This window comes from Pantherophis guttatus, chromosome 2, assembly GCF_059756535.1.
Source record: "Pantherophis guttatus breed Tessera chromosome 2, ASM5975653v1, whole genome shotgun sequence".
NCBI classification, from domain to species: domain Eukaryota; kingdom Metazoa; phylum Chordata; class Lepidosauria; order Squamata; family Colubridae; genus Pantherophis; species Pantherophis guttatus.
Genome location: NC_142064.1, coordinates 119,836,230 through 119,851,290, shown reverse-complemented (window position 1 = coordinate 119,851,290; position 15,061 = coordinate 119,836,230). Strand labels below are relative to the sequence as shown.

Sequence of the window (15,061 nt, the reverse complement as noted above, 5' to 3'; positions counted from 1 at the left end):
TTCTTGTAGAGAAAAAAAAACTAGAGTTATTTGAACTGATAGAACTTCAGGGACCTATAACACAGCGAATGTGATATTTCTGAGGACAAAAAGTTTCCAGAGCCAACAAATGGAGTGGGATGTAATGTCACTTTAAGCATTTTTAGCAGAGTGCGCCTGCTCTCTGGCACCCTGATTTCAGCTTGTGAGAACCTTGCTGAGAGACTGTCTTGGCTCACTGTTTGTTTGGCAAAGTCTTCCACAGCTCCTGAGCGCCTGCCAGCTGTTTCTTTGTAAACTTCTGAACTCTGAAATTTTCTGTCTATGGGACAATTTAACCCCATCAACTCCTCATTTATAGGAGTTGTGCTGGGTGATGCTGGGGAAAATGCAAAACTGGTATTCAGCATTTGGTATCAGCTAATTCAGGGACATCATGATGCTTTGCAAGGAAAAGAAAGCAGAATGGGGGGGGAGGCTTCCCTCCCAGTTTTATTTTTTTAAAAAATATAACTAGTTCATTACCTTAAAGGCAGCCTCGATTCAACACTTTTCTGGTTTCCCCATTAATACAAAAATTTGTTTCGAATTAAGATTCTGCAATCCTTATGTTGCCCTTGTTGAAAGTAGAAGTAAGATCTTTATATTTTTAGGGTCTAGAAACAGTTAAACTTCTTCTAGCTTCAGGGAGGAGGCCATGTTTCTTCTGGCTAAAGTAGCAGGGCCGGATTTCCTTTTGGCTTGTCTGCTGCCATGTGGCAGGTGCCTGGTGGGACTGGAGTCGCCCCAATATCCTCCCCTCACCCACCTCCCCGCCCTGCATTTTGCTTGATCCCTCCTTGCTTACATCAGACATTTTCTTCTTTTCCCGACCAAATTCTGTACGGAGCATGCTCTTTACGTCACTCTCCGATTCTTCCTCTTCTCTCTCTCCTGCCTGGCTCCATTTTGCTGCAGAACTCCATGGCGCCTGGCAGTCGACCATTCATGGATCTTGCCACATTCCCATTTTTAATCCAGTTCAAGGCCTCCGGCCAAAATGGACAATATTGCTTCATTCCTCCCCTTGCCATTTCTTTTTTTCTTTTTTTCTTTTTCCCCTTCAGTCCTGGTTCCTTTTGTCATTTTGTTGCCGTTTTTGGCACAGTACTGCCGGAGTCCATATGCAGAGCTGCCCTATGGATATTTTGAGTTAAAAGAGGCTGGATGAGTAATAGTTCCGCCCTTTTTTCACTGTTATCTCTTTGGAAAACCTTAATGGAAGAAGGCTTTGCATAAAATCTAAAATGTGAGTGTAGGAGATCACACGTGTCCATTGTAAAAAAAAAAAAATGGAAGATTTGCAGTGATCGTAATTTTCCCTCTTTCTAGGGTCGTTGGGACAGAAGAACGGATACCAATTCCTCTCATGGATTACATCCTTAATGTGGTAAGTTCTTGAATAGCAGGTGGAGCTTAACATACACTTTTCCAAAGTGTTTATGAAAAAATTTAATATTTTCTGCTTTAACATTGCTATACTTGATAAGATTTTCAAACTATAACAGGACAGGAGTTCAAAAATGTAATAGCTACCTCAAATACTTGTTAAAATAATACTGCTGTGCTGGTTCTGCTGTTGAGTTGGATGGTATCCTTAAATTACCGTAGTTTCAGATGTTGAAATAGAAGAGGTTTTTATTTTGATTTTGATACTTGTGTTCTGGGAATGTTATAAAATTACCCAAAACCTTATTTTTGGCTTTAATGTTCTTGCTATTTAAAAAGTTGGGTGGATTTGATCTTGACAGTATATATTCTAGAATCTGTTAAGGAACTACTGAATTAAGAAATTGTTATATTTTCCATACCCCTTGATGTAGAATATCAGCAGTTTCTAGAACTGTAAAAACCCTAATTCTTTTCTTCCCTCTTTTCCTATCATTTTTCTTTCTCCCCAGATGAAATTTGTGGAGTCAATCCTCAGCAATAATACTACAGATGACCATTGCCAGGAATTTGTGAATCAGAAGGGTCTGCTGCCCCTTGTGACCATCTTGGGCCTGCCCAACTTGCCCATAGACTTCCCCACTTCAGCAGCCTGCCAAGCTGTGGCTGGAGTCTGCAAATCCATATTGGTAAGGAGGAGAATACAACATTTCCCTTTCCAGAAGGTAATTATCACTGCCATTGAGTTGGAAGTATACTCAGACTTCTGGAAATCCTACTCTTAATTCCCCCATGCACCTGTTACAGGCTCGTGTTGATTGCATCACTGTAGCTGACAGTGCTTGTTAGGTTTGCAAAATTTACCAGAGGATCATGGTTGCTTTTTTCTAGCAATCTTAGATTCAGAATTGTCCTATCTACCATGTTTCCCCGAAAATAAGACCCTGTCTTATATTTTTTGGAACCCTGAAATAAGCGCTTGGCCTTATTGCCATGCACTCAAAAGCCCAATTGGGCTTATTATCAGGGGATGTCTTATTTGGGGGGGAAACGGTAGTATATTACCATAAAATGTCTAGTATAGGAAGAATCCATTAATGGGATGAAGCTATAGAGCTTGTCCAATTAGGATGAATTTAAAGGAGAAAAGCAAAGAGAAAGAAGCGAAGTCTCTGAACATAGAGATCTATATTACCAAGAATATGGTATTTTTGATTCACAAAATGGGTGAAATAGTCTCATTTTGTTGGTATGTTATAGTTAATATTCAGGTTTACACCCTTGTACTTGCACATACACACCTGCAAGTCTAGGAGTCTTTTAAATTTTGGTTTGGGAATGAATATATTATCAAGGACAAGAAATCTGTATTCTCCCAGATGTTGCTGAACTGCAACTCTGTATTGTTTAGTATATTGGCTGGCACTTGTAGATTTTGTAGTACAATTGACACCCTCCCCTCAATTTTTAGGGGATAGGGTAGCAATGAGCTGTTACAGTTTTTGCCTGTTCAGTATGAATTTTGGGAACAAAGTAAGGTTCACATAACTGCAAGAATGAATGTAGGAAGTGTGCAAAGTATGAATGAAGTAAGTCATATCCATTTCTCTGATTTGCATAATTTATACCAATTGTAATATTCCTCTTTTGGAATTATGCAATTTGGAAAATATTAGTCCAGAATTTTAAAACTGACTAATAGTTGGCTTTTCTGATGAAACTCTTTTCATGGGAGGAAACTGCCATTTTTAATCAACACGGCTTTAGCAAGCATAAGGATTGATTCAAGCAACATGACTGCTAAGTGGAGTACAATGGGAATCCATCCGTACATTACTAGTAATGTCATACTTAAGGATCTGCATAATATTTACAAGTGATCCTCGATTTACAACCATTCATTTAGTGACTGTTTTTAAAGTTAACGGCACTGAAAAAAGTGACTTATGACCATGTTTCACACTTAACTGTTGCAGCATCCCATGGTCACATGATCAAAATTAAACGCTTGACATCTGGCATGTATTTATGATGGTTGCAGGGTCCCAGGGTCATGTGTTCATCTTTTGGGCTTTCTGGCAAACAAAGTCAATAGGAAAGCTAGATTCACTTAACAACCATTCACAACAACTGCAGGGATTCACTTAACAACTGTGGTAAGAAATGTCATAAAATGAGGCTAACCTCACTTAACAACTCTCTTGTTTAGGAACAGAAACTTTGGGTCCATTGTGGTCGTAACTATAGAACTACCTGTACAAGCGAACCATCATGGAGCTCTCACTTGTCTATGCCAAAACGTTATTTGCCAGAGCTCAAATTAAGTGTTAGAATCAGGGCTTAATCCTGTAATGTTTGAATAAAAGTATATGCAATTTCTTCTGAAGATGTTTAGAGCTCTCTACTCTCCACAGATCATGTTTGTGTGGAAATGTCCTGACCGTAGACCAAATGTGGTTTCTAGGCAGGTTTGAGGTTGATCAAATTCCCCACCACTACTAACTAAGCATTAATACTGTAAAATGGAAAACGGTGTTTACCCAATCATTGAACCAGCAGGTTCACCATTTTTATGCTGGACATAATATTGCCTCTTCAGAAATCCCTTACAGTTGAATAAAAATAGGTCAGAAAAATTAACACAATATATCAATCTATTAAACACCATGAATAATCCTCCTTTCACTAAAAAAAACCCCCACATTTTTAATATTTACCCTAGACTAAATTTCATTTAGCACAGATTTTTCAAATAATGCTGATTAGCAACTGTAGGGCTAGCAGTCTAGGTGTGCTGTGTTAATAGCATCCCAATAAGGTGGCAAGGAGTCTACAATAATAATAATAATAATAATAATAATAATAATAATAATAATAACAACAACAACAACAACAACAACAACAACAACAACAACAAAACATTGCAATACCTGGTGATGCACGGATTGAAGATAAGCAGCAAGAAAAAATCACAAAGTACCGAGATTTGCAAATTGAAGTTGAGCGACTGTGGAAAAAAAAATCGTGTGTTGTCCCGATTGTAATTGGAGCCCTTGGAGCAATACCCAAAGGGCTACCCCGCTATTTAGAAATTCTAAATTTGCCGGACTTGAACATTTTGACTCTACAAAAAACCACCTTACTCGGAACAGCTTACATCCTCCGACGATACCTTAACAGTTCCTAGGTCCTTGGTTAGGACTCGAGCTGCTGAGCTATTAACCAGCCTCAAAGGCTGTGAATCTCACTAAAGATTAAATAATAATAATAATAATAATAATAATAATAATAATAATAATAATTTTATTTATATACCGCCCATTCTCCCGAAGGACTCAGGGCGGTGTACAGCCAGAATTAAAATACAAATACACAAATATACAATATCTAGTTAAAATTAATTAAAATCATTAAATAGTTTTGGCTGAATTTTAAAACCCAAAATTAAAACCCAATTTAAAATCAATCAATTTGATAGCCCCGTCTGTCGGAACAGTAGGGTCTTGAGGGCACAGCGAAAAACCCGGAGGTCAGAAATGTTACGAATATCCGGGGGCAATTCATTCCAGAGGGCAGGAGCTCCCACAGAGAAGGCTCTCCTCCTGGGTGTCGCCAGCCGACATAACTTGGCTGAAGGCACCCTGAGGAGTCCCTCTCTGTGGGAGCGAACTGGTCGGTGGGAGGCTGTTGGTGGCAGAAGGTGGTCCCATAGATATCCTGGTCCTATGCCATGGAGCGCTTTAAAGGTGGTGACCAACACCTTGAATTGCACTCGGAAGACCACTGGGAGCCAGTGCAACTCACGCAGGAGAGGTGTTACATGGGCGTAACAAGCTGCGCCATAACCACCCGCGCAGCCGCATTCTGGACCAGTTGGAGCCTCCGAATGCTCTTCAAGGGGAGCCCCATGTAGAGAGCATTACAATAGTCCAGACGGGAGGTGACGAGGGCATGAGTGACCGTGCGCAAGGCGTCCCGGTCCAGAAAGGGACGCAACTGGCGGATCAGGCGAACCTGATAAAAAGGGCCATATGACGGCCCTGGCTACGGCCGTCATATGCTCTTCTAAAGACAGCCGTGAGTCCAGGAGGACACTCAGATTGCGAGCCCTCTCTGTGGGGGGCAGAGATTCACCCCCAATAGTCAGCGATGCACCAGCTGACTATACCGGGACGCCGGGAGCCACAGCCACTCAGTCTTGGAAGGGTTGAGCTTGAGCCTATTTTTCCCCATCCAGACCCACACGGCCTCCAGGCAGCGGGACATCACATCAAGGGCATCATTGGGGTGGTTTGGGGTGGAGATGTACAGCTGAGTGTCATCAGCCTACTGGTGGATTCTCACCCCAAAACCACAGATGATCTCACCCAGCGGCTTCACATAAATGTTGAACAGAAGGGGTGAGAGGACCGACCCCTGCGGCACTCCCCAAGCGAGGCGCCTCGAGGTCGACCTCTGCCCCCCTGCCAACACAAACTGCAAGCGGTCAGAGAGGTAGGAGAACCACCGTAACACGGTGCCTCCAATTCCTAACCCCCTCAACCGCTGCAGCATGATACCATGGTCGATGGTATCAAAAGCTGCTGAGAGATCTAATAGGACCAGGACAGAGGAGCAACCCCTATCCCGAGCCCTCCAGAGATCATCCACCAACGCGACCAATGCCATTTCTGTGCTGTACCCCTGCCTGAAGCCCGACTGGTACGGGTCCAGATAGACAGCTTACTCCAGGTACTGGGGTAGCTGTCGTGTCACCACACTCTCGACAACCTTCGCCACAAAATGAAGGTTGGAGACTGGACGGTAATTTGCTAATAGAGCCGGGTCCAGGGATGGTTTCTTGAGGAGGGGCCTTACCACCGCCTCTTTCAAGACAGCGGGAAAGGCACCCTCACTCAAAGAAGCATTTATAATCCCCTGGAGCCAGCCTCGTGTAACCTCCCAGGAGGCCAGTACCAACCAGGAGGGACATGGGTCCAATAAACATGTGGCAGCACTAAGCCTACCCAGAATCCTGTCCACGTCCTCGGGAGCCACGGGGTCAAACTTTTCCCAGATAGAATTCTCCAGACTCACCTCCACCTCCCTCCCGGACTCACCCAGTCGGAGTCCAAGCCTTCCCGAATCTGAGCGACTTTATCATGCAGGAATTGCACAAAATCCTCAGCTCAACCCTGCCCCTGCAGGGGCAGGTTCAGTGTTATCTTATATTATTGGCAAGACTAATCTGTTCCCTCCCTTTGAACTATAGGCAGTAAGGATAGCAAAAACAACCCACTATCTTGTGAGATGATCAGGCTTGACACTGAGATTCTGTGACCAAGCCTTGTAAGCATTCCGTATGAAATGCATGCCTAGCTGAACACCTGTGTCTGTTGGGATCAAGGCAAGCAGAAAAGCTAAAGCGATACAGTTGCTACAGTGAATACAGTTGGATGCATAAATTTAGCTCCCTGCCCCCCGCCAAAATTATATAGTTCAGTGCATCCCTAGGTGAGCAGCTGATGGTACCCTTACATGGTACAAAGTAAAACCCAACATCTTTCTACAAATTAGAATGCATATTTTCTATCCATGGACAATTATTTACAAATTCAGAATAAAAAGAAAGTAAATTACCGCCCAGAGCCCCCTCTGTGAGAGAGATGGGCGATTAATAAGTCCAAACATTTCTTATGCCCAGCTAAGAGTCTATTCTTGTTTTTGGAATATATTTTTTTTCTCTTCCTATAAAAATAGTCCAGAATTATTCACAGTTCCCTTTGCATATCCCATGTGCTTGATATTTTCATATAGCTCTCATCCCAAAGAGATTTTGAAATTCATTCCAAAACTTTCCTTCTATGTAGAGCCAAAAGAGCTCTGCAAGAAAGAGAGGGAAATAAATCCGAAAGCAAGTACATAAATGTGATCAAGAATGGCTGTATAAGTAAAGACTTCAGGCAGTCTTTACTTAGCAACTACAATTGAGTCTGGCACCTCCAGTCTCTAAGCGGAAAATCATGTGACCATGATGGGCTTACAACCACACGTCTCCTTCAGCCGTTAGTGAAACACCACGGTCACTAAAGGAAACATGTGACCCTGTCTTAAGATGTTATACGCCAGTTGCGAAGCATACAAATGGTGAGCATGTGATTGCAGAAGACTATTTTTCTGCACGGTTGTAACTTTGAATAATCACTAAATAAGGTGGTTGGTAAGCAAGGACTACCTGAATTCATAATTATTGCATGTTGTTCTGAAAGGAATAGTGATATAACACCTGGACCTTTTGTCATTCTCCAGTTTGGGTTTATAGTGGCTGGTCAGTAATACATCATGTATCCTATTGCTTATCTAAGGTATGTGCTTTCATTTGTGCTAAGCAAAGATGCTGTGAATTTTAATAAGTAAAAAAAGTTGAATTTTTGCTTCCTAGGGCAGTGTAAATGTCCCAGGGATTTTGTGTTCAGCCACCCATAGCTGCTGTATTTTCTTCAGGTTTCTTGGAAAAAAGGCTTATTTGGCTTTTAAATAACAGATTGACACTTGTGGATCAAGAAAATATGCATTACAGTAGCAGTCTATGGATCTGCATGTTCAACTGTATGGTCATAACTTTCCACAAATTTTTGATATGGGCAGTGATATGATTACTGCATTTCACTGGAAAGGATATTTTTAGGAATGCAGTTTGGCTTCAGAGCTTAACTGTCTCTCTCAGCATGTACAACATTTTCTTTTCAGGAAGGCTATATTTTAGTGGGCAATTTTGGAATGATAGTAATTAAATTTGGTAATAGACTCTTAGGGCAGTGAACTGTGGCATTGTTTCCTTTTTCTTCATTCGGTGGTTCATCATCTTGGATCTGAATTTGGCTTTTATATATGATTGTTTATCTTAAGTGGGCTGTTTCTTTACAGATCCATTCATGTACAGGTAGCCTTTGATTTACAACTGTTCATTCAGTTGTTGAACAAACTGAAGAAGCTTCTTAAATGAGAAATGAAACATCTTAAAGAAAAATTGGAAAGTCCAGTTTGCCTTTTTTTAAAAAGCCACCTTTGGGTCAGGGACAACCTGTACAATAACACAATCAGAAGAGATTCAGTATATAATCAATCAAAGATTCTATCCTACCACAGACAGGGTTTATGCATTATGTTGGTTGGAAGACATAATTTATCTTCTTTCCTTGCTGGGGGAGCTACAGAAAATATCAGCACCAGGTGAAATTGAAATCCTTGGATATTTTGGGGGATTTATGGGGTACTTAAGAGGCAAATAGGTATTTTAAACACTGCATGTGCCTTCCATCGCTTAACCTCCCTCCAACAGCAAAAATCAGAAAATTTTTTAAGGTGATCTATGGTGGCTGATTCCCCCCCCGCCCCCAAGTTACTTGATGCAGGTTTTCTACTTGCAGGTCATTCAGGACTCTCAGCTCCTACAAGATAAATGGATGAAAGCTGTGGCCAAGGGGGCCTAGGCCCAACTTTGGCTGGTGCTTTACTTGTGGCCTTACCTAGGACAAGAAGACTTGACTATAGTTAACTCGTGCCCTCATCACTACTTGATTAGACTACAGTAACATGCTCTACTTGGGAATGCCTTTAAAGAGTATTTGGAAACTACAGTTGGTCCAGAATGCAGTAATGCACATATTTTGGGGCTCCCTGTCATGAGTGTACAACACTGGTTTCAAGGATTCTGCAGTAGTAGCCAATTAGTTTGTGGGACCAATTTGGATCTGTTTTGGTTGGCCCAAACCTATCAGATCTATTAGGAAGAAGCTGCTAAAATCCCACACTTTGGGGACTGAAGTGAGAATATGCTGTTTTTTGTAGTAGCACTGATACTGACATTCTTCTTGTTGAGATCAGATTAACTCCCTCTTCATAAGTTTTTTTTCTTTTTTGAAAACTAATGAAGATCAGTGTTTTCAAAGAGACTTTTCCTAATTCGATGGTGACAGCTTTATTTTTTCCCCCTGGTTTTACTATTCTATTGTGTTTTTATTTTTGTAACTGATACTTTAAACTACTTTTTTCTGTGTAAGCCACCAACATTCTGAAAAATGTCAGATAGATAGATAGATAGATGATAGATAGATAGATAGATAGATAGATAGATAGATAGATAGATAGATAGATAGATAGATATTCTAGTTTTCTGGAGTCCCAAATGGGATATTGGGTCATGACACCTGAGAAGTACAGGCTGTTCATCCCTGCTATAGTGGATGAGTTGGGGTGTGGATTCCTATATAGCTGTTGTTTTTGCATGTGGCATAAGTTGGTTCAATGTTGTTGTGAGCCAGATGGTGAGCAAATATGGAGAAGTGTTAATGTGGTTAGCAAGAAACCTTTTTTTTTTTAAATCACTTATTCTGAATGTCAACTTGTTCAGTCTATGAATACAGTATCTACAAAGACTAGACAGTATTTTTCTGAGAAAGAGCATTCATGGATGTTTAGTAAACCATAAGTCATGAGTTTAAACTGAACATCATGGAATAGAGTTTGGTACAGTGTGTGGTTTTGAGGCAAAGACTTACATATTATTCAGGTGATTTGATGGATTGCACTATTCTGTTTTCTGTATCCTAGACACTGTCTCATGAGCCAAAAGTGCTGCAAGAAGGGTTGCTTCAACTGGATTCCATCCTCTCTTCCTTGGAGCCTTTGCACCGGCCCATCGAGGAACCTGGTGGTTCAGTCCTGCTACGGGAATTGGCATGTGCTGGCAATGTAGCTGATGCTACTCTCTCTGCCCAGGCCACACCCTTACTCCATGCCCTGACAGCAGCCCATGCTTACATCATGATGTTTGTGCACACTTGCCGTGTAGGACAAGTAAGAATTGCTTTTTTGCCTTGCTCATTTCTTTTTTGGCCTTCATGCTCCTTGATATCACCAATGCCTAATTCAGCTGTTCAGCAACATACTTTTCTCTTCCATTTACAGAGTGAAATTAGAGCCATCTCAGTAAACCAGTGGGGTTCACAGTTGGGTCTGAGTGTGCTGAGTAAGCTGAGCCAGCTGTACTGTTCACTGGTATGGGAAAGCACTGTGCTGCTGTCGTTATGCACGCCAAACAGGTATGGGCATGTGGTAGATGTGAAACCTACTTTGCTGGTGGTATAAATTTGCTGGGCTGGAAATGGATAGAGAAACACTGCTTATTTATAAGTGGGCATTTGGGTCACAAGACCACTAGAACAAAGCCCATAGGTTTAGTGAATCGATTCAAGTGTGTCAGCGGTTCCCTTGGTAAAAAGTCTCAGGAGTTGGGGTACCGTGCACGCAAGGGTGTGTTGTAGAATGTGGCAAACGAGCAAAGGCAGCACAAACTTTCTCTCCCATATCCATCGCACCATCTTGGAGCCAGTTGGTCAAGGAAGAATTCACCCATAGCTAAACTGAGCTGCAGCCATTTCATGGCTCCTTTTAGCACCTCTAAGAATGACAAGAGGCCAAATAGAAACTGAAGTGGCCTAAAGTAGCTTTTGAGCCTTCAGTGGTTCAGTACTAACTGGGATATTGCCTAGGATCCTTGGTCCCTGTGCCACTGTTCTACTTCGTTCCATTGCTCGTTCTATATATCTATATATTTTCCTGTTGTGAAAGAAACCAGGGCATCTGCTCAATGCATGCTACTTGTAGCAGTATCTGACCTTTCTATGCTTGCAGTTTACCTTCAGGTTGTGAATTTGGCCAGGCTGACATGCAGAAATTGGTGCCAAAGGAAGAGAAAACTGTACCAAGTGCTACCCAGGGAGCCAAAAAAGCTGGTATGGTTGGAAGATAGATGCTCTTACCTGTTGAGTTGAGATTTGATACAAAATTCAGATTTCCTATCCCATAAAAACTGTATTGGGGAGGGGAGGCTATTTGGCAGAAGAAGCATTTTGTGCTGCATGCCTGCTGGCAAAGTACAGTAGCCAGCTTTCTTACCAATCTTAGGCTCTTCCCGTACAGCAGTGAAATTATTGTTATATTTTATGCTTTATTGAAGCAACTTCCAACACTAATAAATCAATTTCTTACCAGACAAGAAGTACTGACTTAACAAAAGAGATTACATTTGCACACAACCAATTTTTTTTTTCAAATGGAAAACTGTTGATGGGAAACTATCATTTAATGAGGTGTTCTGGGGGAGTTTAACAGTTCTTTTGAAATTAACACTCCCACCTTGCTCTATTGGTCTCCTATACAGTTTTGCTTTTCTGCTCTCTCAAACACCACACTTAGCCTGCCTTCATGGTACGGGGTTACCGTTTTCCAGCTTCTAAAGATTTTCTATGCTTGTACTGGCGATTCCATTAGATTCTATTGAAATCTGAATTAATGAACAGTTTAGGTCCTTCTAAGTGAAATTGTGGGAAATGGGCTGGTAGAAAGAACGTTGAATGGATAATTTATCAGCATTGCTTTTTGCAGATGGTGAACCAGAAGCAGTAGGAGCTGGAACCATGGAGGCTTCTGCCCAAGGGCTGCTAGAAGGAATTGGCCTAGATGGTGACACCCTGGCACCAATGGAAACTGATGAGCCTAGTTCTTCTGATCCAAAGGGGAAGTCAAAAATAACCCCAGCCATGGCAGCTCGAATCAAGCAGATCAAGCCCCTTCTATCAGGTGAGGGGAGGAGAAAACTCTATTGAAACTGATTCAGAAAAAAGACGGGAGCTTTTGAATGGAATGTAATACCTATGATTAGAGAACAGTTCTATTTTGTGACTTGCCTTCGCTTACTACCTTTGCTAGTATAGCTATATCAAAATGCTGGAATAATTTTTATGACAGAAGTAGACAACTTTTCTGGAGCAATGAGCACATTTTGACTATTGGGAGCATATTGTGAGTTCTTTTACTGGTGGTCCTGACTGGGGGGCTTCTGCATTATCAACGTGATCCTAGCCAATCACAGCACAATTTATGAGAAAATAAAATAATGAGTTGCTGCTTATTGTACTCTCTAGTCTTCTAGAACGTGGCTTTACTGTTTTCTTCCAAGCAGGTCAGTGTATAGTATTTCCAAGTGTTGAACTACAGCCATGCATCATTTTGATTTTCTAAGAACACCTGTGAGTCTTTTGTGAAGCCAAATTCTTAATCTTAACAAATAAAGAGACTTGAGACTGAGACTCTGCTTTGGAGCGTATCACTTTTCCTCTTCATTTTTAATAACATAAAATTGAATTTATTCTCTCTTTCACTCTCAGCATCGTCTAGGTTAGGACGTGCTTTGGCAGAATTATTTGGGTTGCTGGTCAAACTGTGTGTTGGTTCCCCGGTAAGACAACGTAGGAGCCATCATGCTGCTAGCACCACTACTGCTCCCACTCCTGCTGCTCGCTCAACAGCTTCAGCACTCACCAAACTACTCACCAAGGGGCTTTCCTGGCAACCTCCACCATATACACCTACCCCTCGCTTCCGGTAAGACCTGCTTACCAGTAATTCGGGTTCATCCCACAATGTTTGCGGGAAGGGGAAAGCTTATCCTAGACTTCATAGACAATAATACTTTGCTACATTTTGCAAAGATTTGAGAAATCAGCAGCACTGTTTTGAGTTTGCTCGATTAACAGAATTCTTTTTGCTTTTAGTTTGACTTTTTTCATCTGTTCTGTCGGTTTCACCTCACCAATGCTGTTTGATGAGAGAAAATATCCCTACCACCTAATGCTGCAAAAATTCTTATGCTCTGGAGGCCATAATGCTCTTTTTGAGTAAGTTGCATGCTGGTTTATTTGGACTCTTGAAATATTTCATTAGCTAATCATGATCTTTGAAATTCAAACATGGGTGATTAGTTACTGCACCTGGAATGAAACAGGGAGTAAAGAGAATGCAGAAGTTGTTGCATCTGGAATGAGTCCAGTACATTTTTGTTTAATCAGCTTAAAAGGTAGCAATCTATTGCAGCCTGGCAGATTTTAGATAAGAATATGCCTCTCAGAAAAGCTGCTGAAAGTTCCACTGTCCTTGTAGAGTTTCTCAAACTGGAACAAGTACGGCTTATGAGCCAATTGATAACAAAGTTTGATGGAGACAAGCATTGAGTCAACCTTTGAAAACATCATGGTAGTAGATATAGTTTTTCTGGATCAAAAAATACTATCCAAATAAAAGAAAACAGCTGTCAAATATCAAATGAATGCAATATTTATGCTAATCAGGTTCCAGGTTTGGAAAGAATATTGGAAAAAGCATCTCTTCTTAAGACAGAGAAAGAATTTAGAGAGGGAAGAAAGATCTTTGTGTAGAATGATTTTATCTAAAAGACCAAATAAAACTCATCACAGTGTGATGATCAGAATTCTCTGGAACAATTTAACATAGACCATGGCAACAACTGCAGAAGATTTCATTATTGCAAACGATACATTGCCATCAGCTTGAATTGTTTGGAAGCTAATTGCACCCAGAGATGAATTCCATGAAAGGATGATATGAGATTGGGCAATTAAATATTGAAAAATAGTTAAGAAAATGTTTAGCCACTGAGTGAAGAAACACAACATTTCATCAAACTATGAAAGGCTGAAGTTACCTTTTAAATGAACTTTAAAGGACAACTGAAAAAAACACCAATAAGGAGCAGAAAGTCTAAAACCTGCATTAAACTTAGATATTTTATGCCTGTTGGCTTGAGAATGGAAGACTTTTAAGACGCAGCTAAAATCCCAATTGTTTCTTCTGAGAATCCACTATCCAGTTGATCTTCCAAACAATGAGCTTGAGGCTTTGGATATTTGAGTAATCTTTGACTTTTTCATCATCAGTGAGATCTACAGTAGAATAATTGTAAGATGAAGAAATTGATGAAAATAGCAGGAATATATACTGTTCTAGCTGAAATGGAAGAACAGTATCAACAATGTCTACTTCCATAATACAGTCCACAGAAATATGGTTTAGTATGACAGCGTAACCAGACCACAAGTACTGAAGAGCATTAACAAGCCTGAAGAGCATTAACATTGAGATGGAGAACACAAATGAGATCTATCCTAAGTGCTCTGATCCAAGAGAGTTTTGTCATATATTTCTTGACTTTGAAATGGTTCCCAAACCTGTACTAGCACAGTCAGAACAGTATTGGAGAGCCTAGCATAGGCAGAAGGTCTGATTGTCATGAGCTGGGTATACAATTTCAGAAGAAAGAAAGAAAGGGTGGCATTCAGCTCTGGAGCAGCCACAGAATTAACTGCATTGTTTGCTTGTTCCACAAAGACATTCTCATGTCTTTGTGGAACAAGAGTAAATAAGAACTGGCCATCTATTAATGGGAATTTATTGCAACAATTCGTGTCCTAGTTAAGATCCACAGAGTTATTATACATGAACTAGAAAAGGGAAATCACTTGAAAGAGGTGGAATACTTTAGAAAAATGTATGACATTACCATTGTGATGGTTGGAATAAATTTTTATCTTTAAAAGCACTTTGTATTGTGACTGCCTTGACCCAAATCCTTATATTTTAACCACACAGTGTTACAGGGAATTAAAGCCAACTCCATTATTGGCTCCTGAATGTGGCAACGAGATTTATCAGTAATGATGTATGATTATCAGTAATGATTATGATCTAGAAAAGCTTCCTTCAAGTCAGATATAACCTTAGTGGGATTGTGTAGGAAAAAAAAAAAAAGAACTGA

At 40.7% G+C, this 15,061-nt stretch overlaps 1 protein-coding gene across 37 annotated transcripts in view; it reads left to right on the top strand.

Moving 5' to 3' along the window:
• Positions 1-15,061, top strand: part of HUWE1 (HECT, UBA and WWE domain containing E3 ubiquitin protein ligase 1) — a 104,428-nt gene that overhangs the window by 51,058 nt on the left and 38,309 nt on the right. For 20 of the 37 annotated variants that reach the window (XM_087888660.1, XM_087888646.1, XM_087888645.1 and 17 more), the window contains 8 exons: positions 1,351-1,408; positions 1,920-2,132; positions 10,000-10,245; positions 10,357-10,490; positions 11,083-11,183; positions 11,836-12,030; positions 12,618-12,834; positions 13,005-13,127. In XM_087888660.1, coding sequence (XP_087744786.1) covers positions 1,351-1,408; positions 1,920-2,132; positions 10,000-10,245; positions 10,357-10,490; positions 11,083-11,183; positions 11,836-12,030; positions 12,618-12,834; positions 13,005-13,127 — 1,287 coding nt within the window. Of the gene's footprint in view, positions 1-829; positions 1,268-1,350; positions 1,409-1,919; positions 2,133-9,999; positions 10,246-10,356; positions 10,491-11,082; positions 11,184-11,835; positions 12,031-12,617; positions 12,835-13,004; positions 13,128-15,061 lie in introns of those variants that run through there. The other 17 variants (XM_087888668.1, XM_087888656.1, XM_087888652.1 and 14 more) reach the window with 3 other exon arrangements.